Source organism: Capra hircus, unplaced genomic scaffold (assembly GCF_001704415.2).
Source record: "Capra hircus breed San Clemente unplaced genomic scaffold, ASM170441v1, whole genome shotgun sequence".
NCBI classification, from domain to species: Eukaryota; Metazoa; Chordata; class Mammalia; order Artiodactyla; family Bovidae; genus Capra; species Capra hircus.
Window position 1 is genome coordinate 1 of NW_017189792.1, and position 20,612 is coordinate 20,612.

At 42.4% G+C, this 20,612-nt stretch overlaps 1 protein-coding gene across 1 annotated transcript; it reads left to right on the forward strand.

The window, feature by feature from the left end:
* Positions 1 to 18,136: 18,136 nt before the first annotated feature.
* Positions 18,137 to 20,102, forward strand: LOC102171530 (MAP/microtubule affinity-regulating kinase 4-like). The gene is made up of 2 exons (XM_018044746.1): positions 18,137 to 19,095; positions 19,187 to 20,102. The coding sequence occupies exons 1-2, from the start codon at positions 18,137 to 18,139 to the stop codon at positions 20,100 to 20,102; spliced, it is 1,875 nt and encodes a 624-aa protein (XP_017900235.1).
* The last annotated feature ends 510 nt before the right edge of the window (positions 20,103 to 20,612 follow it).

The window sequence follows — 20,612 nt, forward strand, 5'->3', positions numbered from 1 at the left end:
TCCCAGACCATTTCTGTCCTTTATCGAACCCATCTTTGCACGAAATGTTCCCTTGGTATCTCTAATTTTCTTGAAGAGATCTCTAGTCTTTCCCATTCTGTTGTTTTCCTTTATTTCTGTGCATTGATCACTGAAGAAGGCTTTCTTATCTCTTCTTGCTATTCTTTGGAACTCTGCATTCAGATGCTTATATATTTCCTTTTCTCCTTGGCTTTTCGCCTCTCTTCTTTTCACAGCTATTTGTAAGGCCTCCCAGACAGCCATTTTGCTTTTTTGCATTTCTTTTCCATGGGGATGGTCTTGATCCCTGCCTCCTGTACAATGTCATGAACCTCATTCCATAGTTCATCAGGCACTCTATCTATCAGATCTAGGACCTTAAATCTACTTCTCACTTCCACTGGATAATCATAACAGATTTGATTTTAGGTCATACCTGAATGGTCTAGCAGTTTTCCCTATTTTCTTCAATTTCAGTCTGAATTTGGTAATAAGGAGTTCATGATCTGAGCCACAGTCAGCTCCTGGTCTTGTTTTTGTTGACTGTATAGAGCTTCTCCATCTTTAGCTGCAGAGAATATAATCAATCTGATTTCGGTGTTGACCATCTGGTGATGTCCATGTGTAGAGTCTTCTCTTGTGTTGTTGGAAGAGGGTGTTTGCTATGACCAGTGCATTTTCTTGGCAACACTCTAGTAGTATTTGCCCTGCTTCATTCTGCATAGTATATTTCCCCAACTAAACTCAAAACCTTGGTGGCTTCATATGACTAAGGTCCAGGCCTTAATAATTTCTGAATCCCTGGAATAAAATTAGTACCTGGCCTGTAGCTTGAGCTAACTAAATATTTGTTAACTGTTAATGCAATCAATGAATATCTTTTACAATAATCATGCTGGCAAATAGTGTCCTTTTAAGGTCTATGATAATAGCCTTAAACATTGAAGAAAGCAGCTCACCCTACATGCTGCTCTGCCTCTCATCTGTGCAATCCAGATGGAACTGAGACACCTCCAGACTGGGCCATGTCAAATGATATCTGAAATGACAGGGTTCACCCCACTCACTCTTTGGAAACAACTCTGAAAACACTGTGTGAGCATGCTTACACACACACACACACACACACACACACACACACATTTCCCACAGAATTAGGGAGCACCTTCACTAAATATTCATCCTAGGATTAGGAACAGACATTCAATTTCCCAAAGAGGCACAGTATAAAAAGTATTCTGATCTGGTTCCAAGAATCATACACTTATGCAGAGTATTTAAATCATGATTTTCTAAGGAATATTCCGGAAATGATAACTATATTTAAAATAATGAACAGAATGATGGCATTCACCAAATAAGCTTGATTGGCTCATGCTTGCCCATGGCTCCCTTTACATGGGATTTAGTCTAAATGTATAAAAATACACAGATTCCCAATCCTTATCCCTTGAGATCATCCTAATTCTGTCCCAGTAAGTCTATGCCCTGGGTTTCTTTATTTGTAGAATCTTCAGGCTGATTTCAGTTTCAGGTATGAGAACCACTTACTTGAATCAACTCAAAGACCTTTCTGTTCCTAATACTCAATGAGTCAGCCGGGTGAGAAAGCTGTAACATCTGTCACACCACAGATATTGACATGTCCGGTATGGTTCCCTGGAAATAGGCATCTGACTTCATTAGGCCGCCTCTTAGATGTGCATCTGAAAGCTGCAGGCCAGGTATGAGAGGATACCCAACCCATCCCAGTTATATGTCAGCTCCTCAGTCAAGAGTATACTTTTTACTGGGATCCCCTGCACAAACTTCAAAGATTTTCTTAGGGTCCTTGCATGAATCTGATGAGTCCAGATGTCAGTCACCATCCATGCTCCATGTTTCTCTAGTCCTTGGAGCTAAGCCAATCACCTAGAGGCATCAGCTCATGGTGGAAGATTCTATCTCTTGCTCCTAGGTTCTTTCTTATTGAAACCTCAAACCCCGTTTCATCTAGACCCATGATCTGAACTTTCCTCTTTGCAAAAATTCCAGAACCAAGAAGCAACATTGAAACTTTGTCAACTGGGTATGTGTAAGGACTTGGGGTAAGTACAACTACAGGATGAACCAATCACCCTGTAATCTTCTTTAGCACCCCACATCGATAAGAGTCAATAATTATTTCTGCAGCTTTTCTCTGATAGCACCTAACACCACTATAATTTGATAAACACTTGCATAATTTCTTACCCAATAAGTCTCCTCCAGAAAACTTGTGTTATGATGACAGAGACTTGGACTTGCCTTGTTCACTCACATCCCCAGCACCCAGCAAAAAGCCTGGCACACAGTGCTAAGGGAAGTTTCACTCAATAATACAGGACAAGAGAAGAGTGAAAAAGTTGGCTTAAAGCTCAATATTCAGAAAACGAAGGTCATGGCATCTGGTCTCATCACTTCATGGGAAATAGAAAGGGAAACAGTAGAAACAACGTCAGACTTTATTTTTGGGGGCTCCAAAATCACTGCAGATGGTGACTGAAGCCATGAAATTAAAAGATACTTACTCCTTGGAAGAAAAGTTATGACCAACCTAGATAGCATATTCAAAAGCAGAGACATTACTTTGCCAACAAAGGTCCGTCTAGTCAAGGCTATGGTTTTTCCAGTGGTCATGTATGGATGTGAGAGTTGGACTGTGAAGAAAGTTGAGCACCGAAAAATTGATGCTTTTGAACTTTGGTGTTGGAGAAGACTCTTGAGAGTCCCTTGGACTGCAAGGAGATTCAACCAGTCCAATCTAAAGGAGATTAGTCCTGGGATTTCTTTGGAAGGAATGATGCTAAAGCTGAAACTCCAGTACTTTGGCCACCTCATGTGAAGAGTTGACTCATTGGAAAAGACTCTGATGCTGGGAGGGATTGAGGGCAGGAGGAGAAGGGGACGACCGAGGATGAGATGGCTGGATGGCATCACTGACTCGATGGATGTGAGTTTGGGTGAACTCCAGGAGATGATGATGGACAGGGAGGCCTGGCGTGCTGCGATTCATGGGGTCACAAAGAGTCGGACACGACTGAGTGACTGAACTGAACTGAACTGAACGGGTCTTCTTCTGGTTGCATGAGTTGCTAGTTTCCTGCCCTGTAAGATGTGAAGAGTGATCATTGACATTTTTAGGAATCAATGAATGTAAAAGGACTAGAACTGGTGAATTTCACTCAGATGACCATTATATCTACTACTGTGGGCAAGAATCCCTTAGAAGAAACAGAGTAGCCCTCATAGTCAACAAAAGAATCCCAAATACAGTATTTGGGTGCAATCTCAAAAATAACAAATGATCTCTGTTCATTTCCAAGGCAAACCATCCAATATCACATAATCCAAGTCTATGCCCCAACCACTAATGCCAAAGAAGCTGATACTGAACGGTTCTATGATGACCTACAAGATCTTCTAGGGCTAAAATTAAAGGAAAAAAAAGAGTCCTTTTCATCACAGGGGACTGGAATGCAAAAGTAGGAAGTCAAGAGATACCTGGAGTAACAGGCAAGTTTGGCCTTAGAGTACAAAATGAAGCAGGGCAAAAGCTAACAGAGTTTTGCCAAGAGAAAGCAATGGTCATAGCAAATACCCTATTCCAACAGCACAAGAGACAACTCTACACATGGACATCACCAGATGGTCAATATTGAAATCAGACTGATTATATTCTTTGCAGCCAAAGAAGGAGAAGCTCTATAGAGTCATCAAAAACAAGATCAGGAGTACTGTGACTCAGATCATGAACTCGTTATAGCAAAGTTCAGAGTTCAGTGCAGTTCAGTTCACTTCAGTCACTCAGTCATGACTGACTCTTTGTGAGCCCATGGACTGCAGCATGGCAGGCTTCCCTGTCCATCACCAACTCCCAGAGTTTGCTCAAACTCATGTCCATTGAGGCAGTGATGCGATCCAACCATCTCATCCTCTGTCGTCCTCTTTTCCTCCTGCCGTCAATCTTTCCCAGCATCAGGGTGTTTTCCAATGAATCGGTTCTTTGTATCAGGTAGCCAAAGTATTGGAGTTTCAGCTTCAGCATCAGCCCTTCCAAAGAATATTTAGGACTGATCTCCTTAAGGATTGACTGGTTTGATCTTCTTGCAGTCCAAGAGTCTTCTCCAAAACCATAGTTCAAAAGCATCAATTATTTGGAGCTCAGCTTTCCTTATAGCTCAAACCTCAAATCCATACATGACTACGGAAAATTGAAGAAAGTAGGGAAAACCACTAGACCATTCAGGTATGACCTAAATCAAATCCCTTACAATTAAACAGTGGAAATGAAAAATAAATTCAAGGGATTACACCTGATAGATAGAGTGCCTAAAAACTATGGAGAGGTTTGTGACTTTGTACAGGAGGCAGTCATCAAGAACATTCCCAAGAAAAAGAAATGCAAAAAGGCAAATGGTTGTCTGGGGAGGCCTTACAAATAGATGAGAGACGCAAAGGAAAGCTATATGCATTTAAATGCAGAGCTCCAAAGAATAGCAAGGAGAGATATGAAACCCTTCCTAACTGATCAATGCAAGAAATAGAGCAAAACAATAGAATGGGAAAGACTAGAGATCTCTTCAAGAAAATTAGAGATATCAAGGGACCATTTCATGCAAAGATGGGCACAATAAAGGACAGAAATGGTATGGACTTAACTGAAGCAGAGAATATTAAGAAGAGGAGATAAGAATACACAGAAGAACTATACAAAAAAGATATTATGACCCAGATAACCGCAGTGGTGTGATCACTCACCTTAGAGCCAGACATCCTGGAATGCAAAGTCAAGTGGACCTTAGGAAGCATCACTACGAACAAAGCTAGTGGAGGTGATGGAATTCCAGCTGAGCAAATCCTAGAAAGATGATGCTTTAAAGTGCTGCACTCAATATGCCAGCAAATTTGGAAAACTCAGCAGTGGCCACAGGACTGGAAAAGGTCAGTTTTCATTCCAATTCCAAAGAAAGGCAATGTCAAAGAATGTTCAAAATATCGACAACTGTACTCATCTCACATGCTAGCAAAGGAATGTTCAAAATTCTCAACAGTTTGTGAACCAAGAATTTCAAGATGTTCAAGCTGGATTTAGAAAAGGCAGAGGTACCAGAGATCAAATTGTCAATATTTGTTGGTTCACAGAAAAAGCAAGAGAGTTCCAGAGAAACATTGACTTCTGCTTCACTGACTATGCCAAAGCCTTTGCGTGTGTGGATCACAACAAACTGGAAAATTCTTCAAGAGATGTGAATACCAGACCACCTTACCTGTCTCCTGAGAAATCTGTACACAGGTCAAGAACCAGACAAGGAACAACAGATTGGTTCCAAATTGGGAAAGGAGCACGTCAAGACTGTATATTGTCACCGTGCTTATTTAACTTAAATGCAGAGTACATCATGTGAAATGCCAGCGTGCATGAAACACAAGCTGGAATCAAGATTGCTGGGAGAAATATCAATAACCCTAGATATGCTAAATGATACCACCCTTATGGAAGAAAGTGAAGAGGAACTAAAGAGCCTCTTGATGAAAGTGAAAGAGGAGAGTGAAAAAGCTGGCTAAAAAAGTTGGCTTAAAGCTCAACATTCAGAAAACTAAAATCATTGCATCTGGTCCCATCACTTCATGACAAATAGATGAGAAAACAATGGCAACAGTGGCTGACTTTATTTCTTTGAGCTCCAAAATCACTGCAGATGGTGACTGCAGCTATGAAATTAAAAGATGCCTACTGCTGGGGAACTGTAAAGATGGCGGAGGAATAGGACGGGAAGACCACTTTCTCCCTCACAAATTCCTCAAAAGAACATTCCAACGCTGAGCAAACTCCACAAAACAACTTCTGTAGGCTGGCAGAGGACATCAGGCAACCAGAAAAAGCAGACCATTGTCTTCAAAAACAGGTAGGAAAAAATATAAAAGACGAGAAAGGAGACAAAGGAGGTGGGGAGGGAGCTCCGTCCCGGAAAGGGAAACCCGTCCTGGGAAGGGAATTTTAAGAAGAGAGGTTTCCAAACACCAGGAAACACTTTCCCTGCCGAGTCTGGGGTGAGCCTTGGAAACACAGAGGGCAACATAACAGGAAGGGAAAAATGAATAAATAATTAAAACCAACAGATTACAAGCCCAACAGCAACTCCCCCAGCAGAAAAGCAGCACAGACGCCTGCATCCGCCACAAGCTAGTGGGGTCAGGGCAGGGAAGCGCGGGAGGCGCGGGCTGCAGAGCTTTGTAAGAATCGGGCAGGAATGCCCCACACGCAACCAGAACAATCTAACTTGGGCTAGCAAACCAGAAGGTGGGATAGCCACCGCACGAAAAGCTCGAACATAAGACACCGCCAGGACCGAGCTCAGAACAAAGGACGGAACAGAATAAGCCGGCTGCAAACCATCCCCCGCCGGGGACAGGCAGCCAGAGCCATAAGGACTGGAAAGGGGCAATTGCAGACCCGGAGAAACTTTACTTACCTAACTGCAAGCAGGCTTCTATACTAAGACTTCTGGGGGTGCTGGACAGTCACCATCTGCCTCACGGGGGGCGCCAGCGGTCCACCCAGAAAACTGAGCAGCAGCGGCAGAAAAGGCGACAAGTCGCGGTGATCGCGCTCGCCAAACTCCTGAGCTACTCGGACCTGGGAAGGGCACAAAGCGCAGTCCCAACCGAATCTGATCCTCTGAGGGCTACCTGAGCGACGAACCTGAGCGGCTTAGACCGGGGAAGTGCACGCAGCCTAGGGCTGGCCCCAGACGGTTCCCGGCTGAGCGTCGTAGAGCCGGAGCGGTTTGTGCGCCGCGAGAAGGGACAGGTCAAGCGGGGCTGAGACACTGTGTGCACACGACAGTGCTATTTGTTTGCAGCATCCCCCCTCCCCACATCGCGACTGAACTAGTGAGCCTAAAAAACCAGCAAACAGAAGAAGTTAAACAGAGGGAACCACCTTGGAAGTGATCCCACACGGCCCACAACATCAGAGAAGGGCTAGATATATTTTTACTGTTTTTAAAATCATTCCTTTTTTTATTCTTTTTTTTGTCTAACTTTTTTTTAATTGTTAAGTCTTCTATTTCTCCTCTAATTTATATTTCTATAACCTACTATTACTATTTTTTTAAAAAAAAGACTTTTTTTTTTTAAGGCAAACACCATATATAGTCTTTGGGTGGTTGTTGGTGGTTTTTTTTTTTTAATAATTCTTGTTTGTTTGTTTTTTTTCTTCTTTTTCCTCATTTTTTTTCTTTCTTCCTTTTTCCTTCTGCTTCTTTTCTTTAATATTGTATTTTTGAAAATCCAACCTCTACTCTAGATTTTAATCTTTGCTCTTAGGTTTTTGTTGTCAATTTTGTACATTTAAAAACCCAAACTTCACTACCCAAGTTTACCTGAGAGCGAGATTACTGGCTTGACCATTCTCTCCTCCTTTGGACTCTCCTTTTTCTCCACCAGGTGGCCTCTGTCTCTTTTCTCCCCCATCTCTTCTCTATCCGACTCTGTGAATCTCTGTGTGTTCCAGACGGTGGAGAACACCTAAGGAACTGGTTACTGGCAGGATTTGTCTCTCTCCTTCTCATTCTTCTCTCTTATCCTCCTGGCCACCTCTGTCTACTTCCTCCCTCTCCTCTTCCCCGTATAACTCCATAAATACCTACGAGCGGTCCAGACTATAGAGCGCACATAAGGAAGTGACTACTGGCTAGCTTGCTCGCTCCTCTTTTGATCTCACCGCATCTCATTCCAGGTACCTCTAACTACCTCCTCCCTCTTCTCTTCTCCTTGTAACTCAGTGAACCTCTCTGAGTGTCCCTCAATGTGGAGAAACTTTTCATCTTTAACCTAGATGTTTTATCATCGGTGCTGTATAGATGGAGAAGTCTAGAGGCTACTGTAAAAATAAAACTGAAAACCAGAAGCAGGAGGCTTAAATCCAAAGCCTGAAAACATTACAGAACTCTTGAATTCAGGGAACATTAAGCAATAGGAGCTCATCAAATGCCTTCATACCTACACCGAAACCAAGCTCCACCCAAGGGCCAACAAGTTCCAAAACAAGACATACCACTCAAATTCTCCAGCAACACAGGAACACTCCCCTGAGCTTCAATATACAGGCAGCTCAAAATTATTCCAAAACCTTTGATGTCTCATAACCCATTACGGGTCACTCCACTGCGCTCCAGAGAGAAGAAACCCAGCCCCACCCACCAGAACTCCAACACAAGCCTCCCTAACCAGGAAATCTTGACAAGCCACTGATACAACCCCACCCCCAGTGAGGAAGCTCCATAATAAAGGGAACTCCACAAATCACCAGAATATAAAAAGGACACCCCAAATGCAGCAATATAACCAAGATGAAGAGACAGAGGAATACTCAGCAGGTAAAGGAACAGGAGAGTTGCCCACCAAACCAAACAAAAGAGGAAGAGATAGGGAACCTACCTGAGAAGGAATTCCGAATATTGATAGTGAAAATGATCCAAAATCTTGAAATCAAAATGGAATCACAGATAAATAGCCTAGAGACAAGGATTGAGAAGATGCAAGAAAAGTTTAACAATGACCTAGAAGAAATAAAAAAGAGTCAAAATATAATGAATAACGCAATAAATGAGATCAGAAACACTCTGGAGGCAACAAATAGTAGAATAACGGAGGCAGAAGATAGGATTAGTGAAACAGAAGATAGAATGGTAGAAATAAATGAATCAGAGAGGAAACAAGAAAAACGAATTAAAAGAAATGAGGACAATCTCAGAGACCTCCAGGACAATATGAAACGCTCCAACATTCGAATTATAGGAGTCCCAGAAGAAGAAGACAGAAAGAAAGATCATGAGAAAATCCTTGAGGAGATAATAGTTGAAAACTTCCCTAAAATGGGGAAGGAAATAATCACCCAAGTCCAAGAAACACCGAGAGTTCCAAATAAGATAAACCCAAGGCAAAACACCCCAAGACACATATTAATCAAATTAACAAAGATCAAACACAAAGAACAAATATTAAAAGCAGCAAGGGAAAAACAACAAATAACACACAAGGGGATTCCCATAAGGATAACAGCTGATCTTTCAATAGAAACTCTTCAGGCCAGGAGGGAATGGCAAGACATACTTAAAGTGATGAAAGACAATAACCTACAGCCCAGATTACTGTACCCAGCAAGGATCTCATTCAAATACGAAGGAGAAATCAAAAGCTTTACAGACAAGCAAAAGCTGAGAGAATTCAGCACCACCAAACCAGCTCTCCAACAAATTCTAAAGGATATTCTCTAGACAGGAAACACAAAAAGGGTGTATAAACCCGAACCCAAAACAATAAAGTAAATGGTAACGGGATCATACTTATCAATAATTACCTTAAACGTAAATGGGTTGAACGCCCCAACCAAAAGGCAAAGACTGGCCGAATGGATACAAAAACAAGACCCCTCTATATGCTGCTTACAAGAGACCCACCTCAAAACAAGGGACACATACAAACTGAAAGTGAAGGGCTGGAAAAAGATATACCACGCAAATAGAGACCAAAAGAAAGCAGGAGTGGCAATACTCATATCCGATAAAATAGACTTTAAAACAAAGGCTGTGAAAAGAGACAAAGAAGGCCACTACACAATGATCAAAGGATCAATCCAAGAAGAAGATATAACAATTATAAATATATATGCACCCAATATAGGAGCACCGCAATATGTAAGACAAATGCTAACAAGTATGAAAGGGGAAATCAACGATAACACAATAATAGTGGGAGACTTTAATACCCCGCTCACACCAATGGACAGATAAACTAAACAGAAAATTAACAAAGAAACGCAAACTTTAAATGATACATTAGATCAGTTAGACCTAATTGATATCTATAGGACATTTCACCCCAAAACAATGAATTTCACCTTTTTTTCAAGTGCTCATGGAACCTTCTCCAGGATAGATCACATCCTGGGCCATAAATCTAAACTTGATAAATTCAAAAAAATCAAAATCATTCCAAGCATCTTTTCTGACCATAATGCATTAAGATTAGATCTCAATTACAGGAGAAAAACTATTAAAAATTCCAACATATGGAGGTTGAACAACACACTTCTGAATAACCAACAAATCACAGAAGAAATCAAAAAAGAAATCAAAATATGCATAGAAACTAATGAAAATGAAAACACAACAACCCAAAACCTGTGGGACACTATAAAAGCAGTGCTAAGAGGAAAGTTCATAGCAATACAGGCATACCTCAAGAAACAAGAAAAAAGTCAAATAAATAACCTAACTCTACAACTAAAGCAACTAGAAAAGGAAGAATTGGAGAACCCCAGAGTTAGTAGAAGGAAAGAAATCTTAAAAATTAGGGCAGAAATAAATGCAAAAGAAACAAAAGAGACCATAGCAAAAATCAACAAAGCCAAAAGCTGGTTCTGTGAAAGGATAAATAAAATTGACAAACCATTAGCCAGACTCATCAAGAAGCAAAGAGAGAAAAGTCAAATCAATAAAATTAGAAATGAAAATGGAGAGATCACAACAGACAACACAGAAATACAAAGGATCATAAGAGACTACTATCAGCAGTTGTATGCCAATAAAATGGACAACGTGGAATAAATGGACAAATTCTTAGAAAAGCACCATTTTCCAAAACTGAACCAGGAAGAAATAGAAAATCTTAACGGACCCATCACAAGCACGGAAATTGAAACTGTAATCAGAAATCTTCCAGCAAACAAAAGCCCAGGTCCAGACGGCTTCACAGCTGAATTCTACCAAAAATTTCGAGAAGAGCTAACACCTATCCTCCTCAAACTCTTCCAGAAAATTGCAGAGGAAGGTAAACTTCCAAACTCATTCTATGAGGCCACCATCACCCTAATACCAAAACCTGACAAAGATGTCACAAAAAAAGAAAACTACAGGCCAATATCACTGATGAACATAGATGCAAAAATCCTCAACAAAATTCTAGCAATCAGAATCCAACAACACATTAAAAAGATCATACACCATGACCAAGTGGGCTTTATCCCAGGGATGCAAGGATTCTTCAATATCCGCAAATCAATCAATGTAATTCACCACATTAACAAATTGAAAAATAAAAACCATATGATTATCTCAATAGATGCAGAGAAGGCCTTTGACAAAATTCAACATCCATTTATGATAAAAACTCTCCAGAAAGCAGGAATAGAAGGAACATACCTCAACATAATAAAAGCTATATATGACAAACCCACAGCAAACATTATCCTCAATGGTGAAAAATTGAAAGCATTTCCCCTAAAGTCAGGAACAAGACAAGGGTGCCCACTTTCACTGCTACTATTCAACATAGTTCTGGAAGTTTTGGCCACAGCAATCAGAGCAGAAAAAGAAATAAAAGGAATCCAAATTGGAAAAGAAGAAGTAAAACTTTCACTGTTTGCAGATGACATGATCCTCTACATGGAAAACCCTAAAGACTCCACCAGAAAATTACTAGAGCTAATCAATGAATATAGTAAAGTTGCAGGATATAAAATCAACACACAGAAATCCCTTGCATTCCTATACACAAATAATGAGAAAGTAGAAAAAGAAATTAAGGAAACAATTCCATTCACCATTGCAACAAAAAGAATAAAATACTTAGGAATATATCTACCCAAAGAAACTAAAGACCTATACATAGAAAACTATAAAACACTGATGAAAGAAATCAAAAGGACACTAATAGATGGAGAAATATACCATGTTCATGGATTGGAAGAATCAATATAGTGAAAATGAGTATACTACCCAAAGCAATTTACAAATTCAATGCAATCCCTATCAAGCTACCAGCCATATTTTTTACAGAACTAGAACAAATAATTTCAAGATTTGTATGGAAATACAAAAAACCTCAAATTGCCAAAGCAATCTTGAGAAAGAAAAATGGAACTGGAGGAATCAACTTGCCTGACTTCAGGCTCTACTACAAAGCCATAGTCATCAAGACAGTATGGTACTGGCACAAAGACAGACATATAGATCAATGGAACAAAATAGAAAGCCCAGAGATAAATCCACACACATATGGACACCTTATCTTTGACAAAGGAGGCAAGAATATACAATGGAGTAAAGACAATCTCTTTAACAAGTGGTGCTGCTGGGAAAACTGGTTAACCACTTGTAAAAGAATGAAGCTAGATCACTTTCGAACACCGCACACAAAAATAAACTCAAAATGGATTAAAGATCTAAATGTAAGATCAGAAACTATAAAACTCCTAGAGGAGAACATAGGCAAAACACTCTCCGACATAAATCACAGAAGGATCCTCTCTGATCCACCTCCCAGAATTCTGGAAATAAAAGCAAAAATAAACAAATGGGATCTAATTAAAATTAAAAGCTTCTGCACAACAAAGGAAAATATAAGCAAGGTGAAAAGACAGCCTTCAGAATGGGAGAAAATAATAGCAAATGAAGCAACTGACAAACAACTAATCTCAAAAATATACAAGCAACTTATGCAGCTCAATTCCAGAAAAATAAACGACCCAATCAAAAAATGGGCCAAAGAACTAAATAGACATTTCTCCAAAGAAGACATACAGATGGCTAACAAACACATGAAAAGATGCTCAACATCACTCATTATTAGAGAAATGCAAATCAAAACCACAATGAGGTACCACTTCATACCAGTCAGAATGGCTGCGATCCAAAAATCGGAGAAAAGGGAACCCTCCTACACTGTTGGTGGGAATGCAAACTAGTACAGCCACTATGGAGAACAGTGTGGAGATTCCTTAAAAAATTGCAAATAGAACTACCTTATGACCCAGCAATCCCACTGCTGGGCATACACACCGAGGAAACCAGAATTGAAAGAGACACATGTACCCCAATGTTCATCGCAGCACTGTTTATAATAGCCAGGACATGGAAACAACCTAGATGTCCATCAGCAGATGAATGGATAAGAAAGCTGGAGTACATATACACAATGGAGTATTACTCAGCCACTAAAAAGAATTCATTTGAATCAGTTCTGATGAGATGGATGAAACTGGAGCCGATTATACAGAGTGAAGTAAGCCAGAAAGAAAACCACCAATACGGTATACTAACACATATATATGGAATTTAGAAAGATGGCAATGACGACCCTGTATGCAAGACAGCAAAAAAGACACAGATGTGTATAATGGACTTTTGGACTCAGACAGAGAGGGAGAGGGTGGGATGATTTGGGAGAATGGCATTCTAACATGTATACTATCATGTAAGAATCGAATCGCAAGTTTATGTCTGACGCAGGATACAGCATGCTTGGGGCTGGTGTGCGGGGATGACCCAGAGAGGTGTTATGGGGAGGGAGGTGGGAGGGGGGTTCATGTTTGGGAATGCATGTAAGAATTAAAGATTTTAAAATTAAAACAAATAGAATAAATAAACAAATAAATAATTTTTTTTTAAAAAAAAGGAAAGGGAGAAAAGAAAAAAAAAGGAATGAAAGACCAAGGATTTCACAGAGAGACTAAGAAAGACAGATAATCAAGTTTAAGAAGGAGTCTACACTGGATCCTGGACTGGAAAAAAGACTGATCCAGTTCAGTGGAATAACTGGTAAAATTCAAATATGGTCTATAATAACTAGTACATCAATGTTAATTTCATGATTTTAATCACTGTAATGTGTAAGATACCCACATTAGTAGAAGCTGGTTGAAGGTACATGGGAATTTTGTGCTATTTTGCAAGTTTCCATAAGTGGAAATGGTCTTATTTTTGTTGTTTAGTCACTAAACTGTGTCTGACTCTTTCAGATCCCATGGATTATAGCCTAACAGGGTCATTTGTCCATGGAATTTCCCAGGCAAGAATATTGCAGTGGGTTGCCATTTCCTTCTCCAGGGATCTTCCTGACCCAGGGATCAAATCCACGTCTCCTACATTGGGAGGCAGGTTCTTTACCACTAAACTACCAGGGAAGCCCAAGTTAGGACCATACCGTCTTGATTATTACAGTTTTGTAGTAAGTTCTGAAACTGAGAAGTCTGAGCCCTCTTTGTTCTTTTCTTATAGATTGTTTTGGCTATCTGGGTCCTTTATAATTCCATATGAACGTTGTGATCAGCTTGTCAATTTCTGCAAGAAGGTAGGGTTTTGATAGGCATTCTGTTGAGTCTGCAGATCAATTTTCTGTCATGTGAATAATAGTAAGTTTTGTGATCCATCAATATATAATGTATTTTCATTTATTTAGTAAGTCTTCCTTCATATCCCTAAAACTTTCCTATGGTTTTATACTTTTTACTTATTAAAACTCTTCCCTCTATGATCAACTGCTTCTGAACTTTAAACTCATTTAACATGGGTCTGTTTCTGGACTCTAATTATACTCCATGACTCATGTCTATTTTGAGTTGACTCATGTCGACTCAAAATGCACTGATGCTGCTCTATTTTACTTATAACAGCTTTGCAGGACCCTTTGACACCAGGTAAGGGAAGTCTTTCTATACTTCCCATATTCTGCTCTTCTCAAAATCTCTTGTCCTCACTCATTCTCCATATGAATATCAAAATTATCTTAAGTTCTGAAAAGAAGAATTCTACAGCAATCTGAATTGGAAATAACTGTTTCAGTTCATTTAATGGAATGGGCTCCATTATAGCACTGAGAGAACCTTTACTTGTTCAACTTTTATGTTATTTATGTTTCAAGAAAGTGTTATATTTTCTTTATGGGTCCTGTGAGGGTTAATTTTATGCATCACTTCTCACCCATACCTGATCAGGTGACATTTGAATGGGACTTTAGACTTGGAATCAATGTTGGAATGGCTTAAGACATCTAGGGATATTGAGATTACTGTATTTTAATAGCACATGAGGATGGACATGAATTGGCAGAATGCTGTAGACCAAACTGTTTTCCCTCAAAATGTATATTCTGAAGCCCTAAGCACCAGTGTGACTCTATTTGGAGACAGGCTCTATAGGGAGGTTAGTGGTTAAATGAGGCCAAAGGGTGGGGCCTTCATTCAATAGGAAGTGTCCTTATAAGGAGAGGAAGAGACATCAGAACACTCTCATTTTGTGTGTACACAGAAGAGGATATGGGATGACGTAGACAGAGGAGCCTGGTGGGCTACAGTCCTGTCCATGGGGTTGCAGAGGAGTCAGACATCATTCAGTGACTTAACAACAACAACAATGCTAGAAGGCGGCTGTGTAGAAGCCAGTAAGAGAAGTCTGATCGAAACCAACCCTGACAACACCTTGATTTTGGACTTAAATCTTTCGAACTGTGAAAAAAACATATAAATTTCTGCTGTTCAAGGCACCCAGTGTGTTTTTCTGTTACAGTGCCCTGCAGACTATTTGGGCTTACTAGGTAGCACTTGCAGTAAAGAACCCACCTGCCAAAGCAGGTGACACAAGAGATGCTGATTCAGTTCCTGGGCTGGGAAGATCCCCTGGAGGCAGGCATGGCAAGCTACTTCAGGATTCTTGACTGGAGAATCCCAAAGACAGAAGAGCCTGGTGGGCTATATAGTCTATAGGGATACAAAGAGTTGGACATGACTGAAGTGACTTAGCACATATGCACACAGACCATTACTAATACAGGGTCTACACATTTGACAAAAAATTTTACTGGATATTTTTTACTATATTATTCAAGGCGGTATCCGGAATACGGGTTCAGAGACCTTACTGCAAGTATCGCTAGTGTTCGTCCGTTCCATTTCTTGAAGTCTGCTCTCATTGCTGTTTATTGCCTCACATCAGTTCATTCTGTAGCTTCTGTCACTTAGCTGATGCATTCAAAGGGATCTGACCCTGGTTTACCTTCATATTGGAGGAGACTTACAAATGCTATCCTTGAGGTCAGAAACATGCATTTATTTTAGAGACCAATCAGATTTTCCCCCAAAATTAAAAAAAAAGTATTAAAAATGTTTATTATATACTAGACTCAAATCAAATTGAAAACAAAAACTGGAGCTTCAAATCAAAGTTGCAATAGTATTACCTTTTCTTTTTTTAAAACTTTTATGCTCATCTTTCAGTGTCGTATCTTTTTGTCTGTTGAAAAGCAGAGATGTTACTCCGTCGACAAAGGTCTGTAGAGCCTTCCCAGTGGTCACGTATGGTTGTGAGAGCTAGACTGTAAAGAAGGCAGAGTGCAAAAGCATTGATGCCCTCAAACTGTGGTGCTGGAGAATACTCCTGGGAGTCCTGTGGACAGGCAAGAGATCAAACCAGTCAATCTTAATGGAAATCAACCCTGAATACTCCTTGGAAGGGCTGATACTGAAGCTCCAGTATTTTGGTCACCTGATGCAAACAGCTAACTCTTTGGAAAGGTCCCTGAAGCTGGGAAAGATTGACAGCAGAAGGAGAAGAGGGCGTCAGAGGATGAGATAGCTGGATGGCATCACTGGCACAATGGATATGAACTTGGGCAAACTTCAGGGGATGGTGAGGGACAGGGAGGCCTGGCATGCTGCCATCCATGGGTCACAAAGAGTCGGAAACACCAAAGTGACTCAACAACAACAACATGGCTAATGAACAAAGTGGTAATTTCAGGTGGACAACAAAGGAACTCAGCCATACATACACGTGTATCCATTCTCCCCCAAACTCCTCTCCCATCCAGGCTGCCACATATCACTGAGCAGAATTCCCTGTGCTATACAGTAGGTCCCTGCTGGTTATCCACGTTAATTACAGCAGTGTAGCCCTCGCGTTTCCAATCATCCATTCATCTCCTTTTACCAGAGATCATCTCTTCCTAAGGCTCAGGGTTACTGCTGAGGATCTTTCATTCCAACCTGAAGGACTCCCGGCTCAGGAAGGTCGGGTGGCGGAGAATTCTCGCAGCTCTCATCAACTGGGAATGCCTCAATCACTGTTTCATTTTCAAAGGGCAGTTTTGCTAAACACAGGATTCTTGGTTAACGGCTTCTTTCCTTCAACATTTCAAAGACACTGACCCATGTCATCTCACTTCTGAGGCTCCGATGAGAAATCTGCTCTTGACACTCCTGGCAAATATTCTCTCAGCTTCATAAACATTAATAATGTGCTTTACCAGTGTCTCACACAATAGAACATTTTCCTACAGTTTCATCGAGTCAGTTAAATCATCACTTTGCGACCAGAGTTTAAGGAAGAAGAACTGAATATTTCAAGTGTAGACATTATGAGGTCTTTTAACTTATCACTAATTTTCAAACTAGAAATGAAAAAGTTGCTGAAGCCTCTCACAGATTTTAATTTCTAACAAAGTGCATGCCAGTCTCTAATATATTTAAAGAAAACTCTCTTTGGGACCTTTTTCCTAAGTGTAAAGGGGCCTTGAAGCTGAAAAGGAAGAAAACCACTGGGTTTATCCCCAGCCACGATTGGTCCATTTCTTGCTCTGACCTCACAGGGCATCTCTGTGATGAAACTCACAAAAAACCCTTTATAAGACCCCAGCTGGGTGCAGGTTTTTGTCCACAGAGCCCAGGAAGCTGATTTTGGTGACCTGACGGCTGGACCTAGAGTTAGCGAGCTTCTTCCTGTGTTTTTGCCATTTTGTTGATTTTCTCCTTTTACTCCTTTTTATTTTTCTCTTTTTCCTTTGTCTTTTTCTCATTTTCTTTAATTTGTCTGATCATTTTTTTCTTTCAGTTTTAGTTTCTCCTCCTCATTTTTTTCTGTTTTTTACCATTTTTTTCCCTTAGTTCTTTTTCTCATTTATCTTATTATTTGTTTTTTAGTTAGTGTTGCCAGTATTAGTACAGAGAGTATCATTGCTATTGTTAGCATAGTTGGTATAGCTAGTAGTTTCTTAGCATAGATAGTATAGTTAGTGTTAGCACTGTTAGTATCCTTGGTATACTTAGCGTAAGTTGGTATAGTTAAGAGTTTACTGGCATAGTTAGTGTTAGCACTGTTAGAATAGTTGTGAGCATTAGGATAGATTTTAGCACTGTTAGCATCCGCAGTCTTGATAGAACAGTTCGCATTCTTAGTGAGGGCTTAGCGGTAGTGAGTATAGTTAGTGCTACAGTTAGTATAGTTAGGTAATTAGTATAGCTTAGTGGTAGTTAGTATAGTTAGGGATACAGGACCTCATGGCCATCTCCACTAACAAGATTGCTCGTCTAAAGCATTATGAGATCCTTGAAACAATTGGTGAAGGCCACTTCGCCAAAGTGAAGTTGGCCTGGCATGCTCTGACCAAGGGACTGGTAGCCATCAAGGTCATCCAAAAGACAAATCAGAGCCTCTCCAGTGTCAAGGAGCAGTTTCGAGAGGTTGACAGCCTGAGAACAGTAAACCACCCGAATATTGTTAAGCTACTGGAAGTGATCGACACTGAGGAGACTCTGTTTATCGTAATGGAGTACGTCAGCGGGGGAGACTTGAAAACCTACTTGGAGGCCAAAGGCCGCATGACGGAGGGGGAAGCCCGAGGCCTGTTCTGCCAGCTGGTCTCGGCTCTGCAGCACTGCCACCAGCGGGGCGTGGTGCACCGGGATTTGAAGCTGGGCAACCTCCTCCTTGACGCCAACAACAACATAAAAATCTCGGACTTCGGCCTTAGCAACCAGTGGCACCCAGGAAATGAGCTCGATACTTTCTGCGGCAGCCCCGCGTTCATGGCCCCAGAACTCTTCCTGGGGATGCCTTACACAGGCCCAGAGGTGGATGTGTGGAGCCTCGGCGTCGTCCTCTACACCATGGTAACTGGATCCCTCCCCTTCGGGGGACAAGACTTCTGGGAGCTGCGGCAGCGTGTGCTTAGCGGGCAGTACCATGTGCCCAAATATTTATCCACCAACATAACAGACTTACTAGAAAGAATGCTAACGCTCAAGCCTATCGACAGAGGCACTTTAGATGACGTTGGGCAGCACGCATGGGTGAACATGGGCCAGGAGGAGCCCCTCCCGCCAGCCTGTGGTGAGCACCCTGGGGTGACAGTGGAGATGATACTGGGCTGGTGCAGGGACCTAATCCAGGGCTTAGACAGAAGCAGCGTCAGTGACATGAACGAACCCAAGATGAGGGTCCGCACCATCAAGGTGAGGCCGGCCGTCTCCTCCGACCTCACCAGCCAAGAACATATGCCTCCCGCCAGCCCTGAGGAGTCCATCCTTATTCCCGCCTGGCTTTGGGAGACCACTGGAGCAGCAGGAGAACCAGGAGTCAAGAGAGAAGACCAGAGAGCCTGCCACTCCCCCACCCTGCCCAGGGCCGAGGACCGTCAGCCCCAGCCCAGCCCCCTCCACCCGCAACACCCATGGTGAGAGCAGCGCCCGAGCCGCCGATCACGCAGGTGACCGCCACGCCACGTGCGGGACCAGGCTCCCCTGCCGCACCTGCGGCAGGCGTGACAGCAACCACACCTGTGACACCAGCCTCACCAGTGACGCCAGGGGCGCCTGCCACACCATCAGCACCTGCGACAGCTGCGGTACCAGAGGAACCAGCCTCACCCGTGACGCCTGCAGCACCCGGGACACCAGGCACACCTGGGATCACAGCCTCACCCATGACGCCTGCAGCACCCGGGACACCAGCCTCACCTGTCACCCTAGCCTCCCCTGTGACGCCCCAAGCACCCGGGTCACCAGCCTCACCTGTGACGCCCCAAGCACCCGGGACACCAGCCTCACCTGTGTCGCCCCAAGCACCCGGGACCCTACTGGGGCCTGCAACGTACATGACACCCGTGGCAACCGTGATACCTGTCACACCAGTGCCACCAGTGACAGCTGCCTCACCCCTGGCACCAGGGGCACCCACGACACAGGTGGCACTCATGGCACCTGTGACACCCTCAGCACCAGTGGCACCCATGACAACAATGGCAAAGTCGCTGAAGGAACCCACTGCCTCCCGGATGTGCCTGATACAGGAAGCTCCACCCTTGTTGGGCAGCCCGAGAGTACGTCCCCAGTCACTCCCTCTGGCCTCACCAAGAAAAAGAAGGGGGTGGCTGGGAGAATATGGAAATGTCTCTCCAGATATCTCTGCTGTGGGCTGCCCAGCAAGAGGGCTAATAAAGTGAAGCCGGAAATAGCAAATGGATGACCTGCCAAGCTCCCTGGGACCTGGTCATGTTCCCACCTGGATGATGGGATTCAAATCCAGCACCTCCACCGCCTTCAGGAAAGCCCCCTCTCCAAAACCCTGGCCAGCTCAGAGGATGCTCTGGAGTGGTCTGGGCGACCAGAAGAGGCACCACCCTGGCCTGGCTGCCCTTCCTCCCCTGCTGGCTGAAACTTCAGAGACTGGACTGTACCCTGGGGCATGTCCCCCATCCCCTACACTTGTCTTCATGTTGGTGGTGGTGGGGATAGTTATTCCCACTCCTTGGTTCTTCTCTTGGTTCTGTCTTAATAAACTTTATGCTCCAGAAACATGTATTGCACTGCTTTGCGTTCTCTCTGGTTAGAGAAGTATGTAGTCATGTAGTCAGTGAGCAATTGCAAGCCTGAGTTCATGTTAATGCTGTTTGTCTTGTACAGCTTGGAACGTTGTCAAGCCTGGGGCTTGGTTGGCCAGCCCCTCTCCAGGGGCTCAGCCCTCTCAAGATTCACC

Bases quoted from the DNA above. Each gene is read 5' to 3' on its own strand.
- LOC102171530 (XM_018044746.1), top strand. From the start codon at position 18,137: ATGGCCATCTCCACTAACAAGATTGCTCGTCTAAAGCATTATGAGATC. The intron at 19,096-19,186 runs GCCGGCCGTCTC...TGGCTTTGGGAG, and splicing joins GTCCGCACCATCAAGGTGAG to ACCACTGGAGCAGCAGGAGA.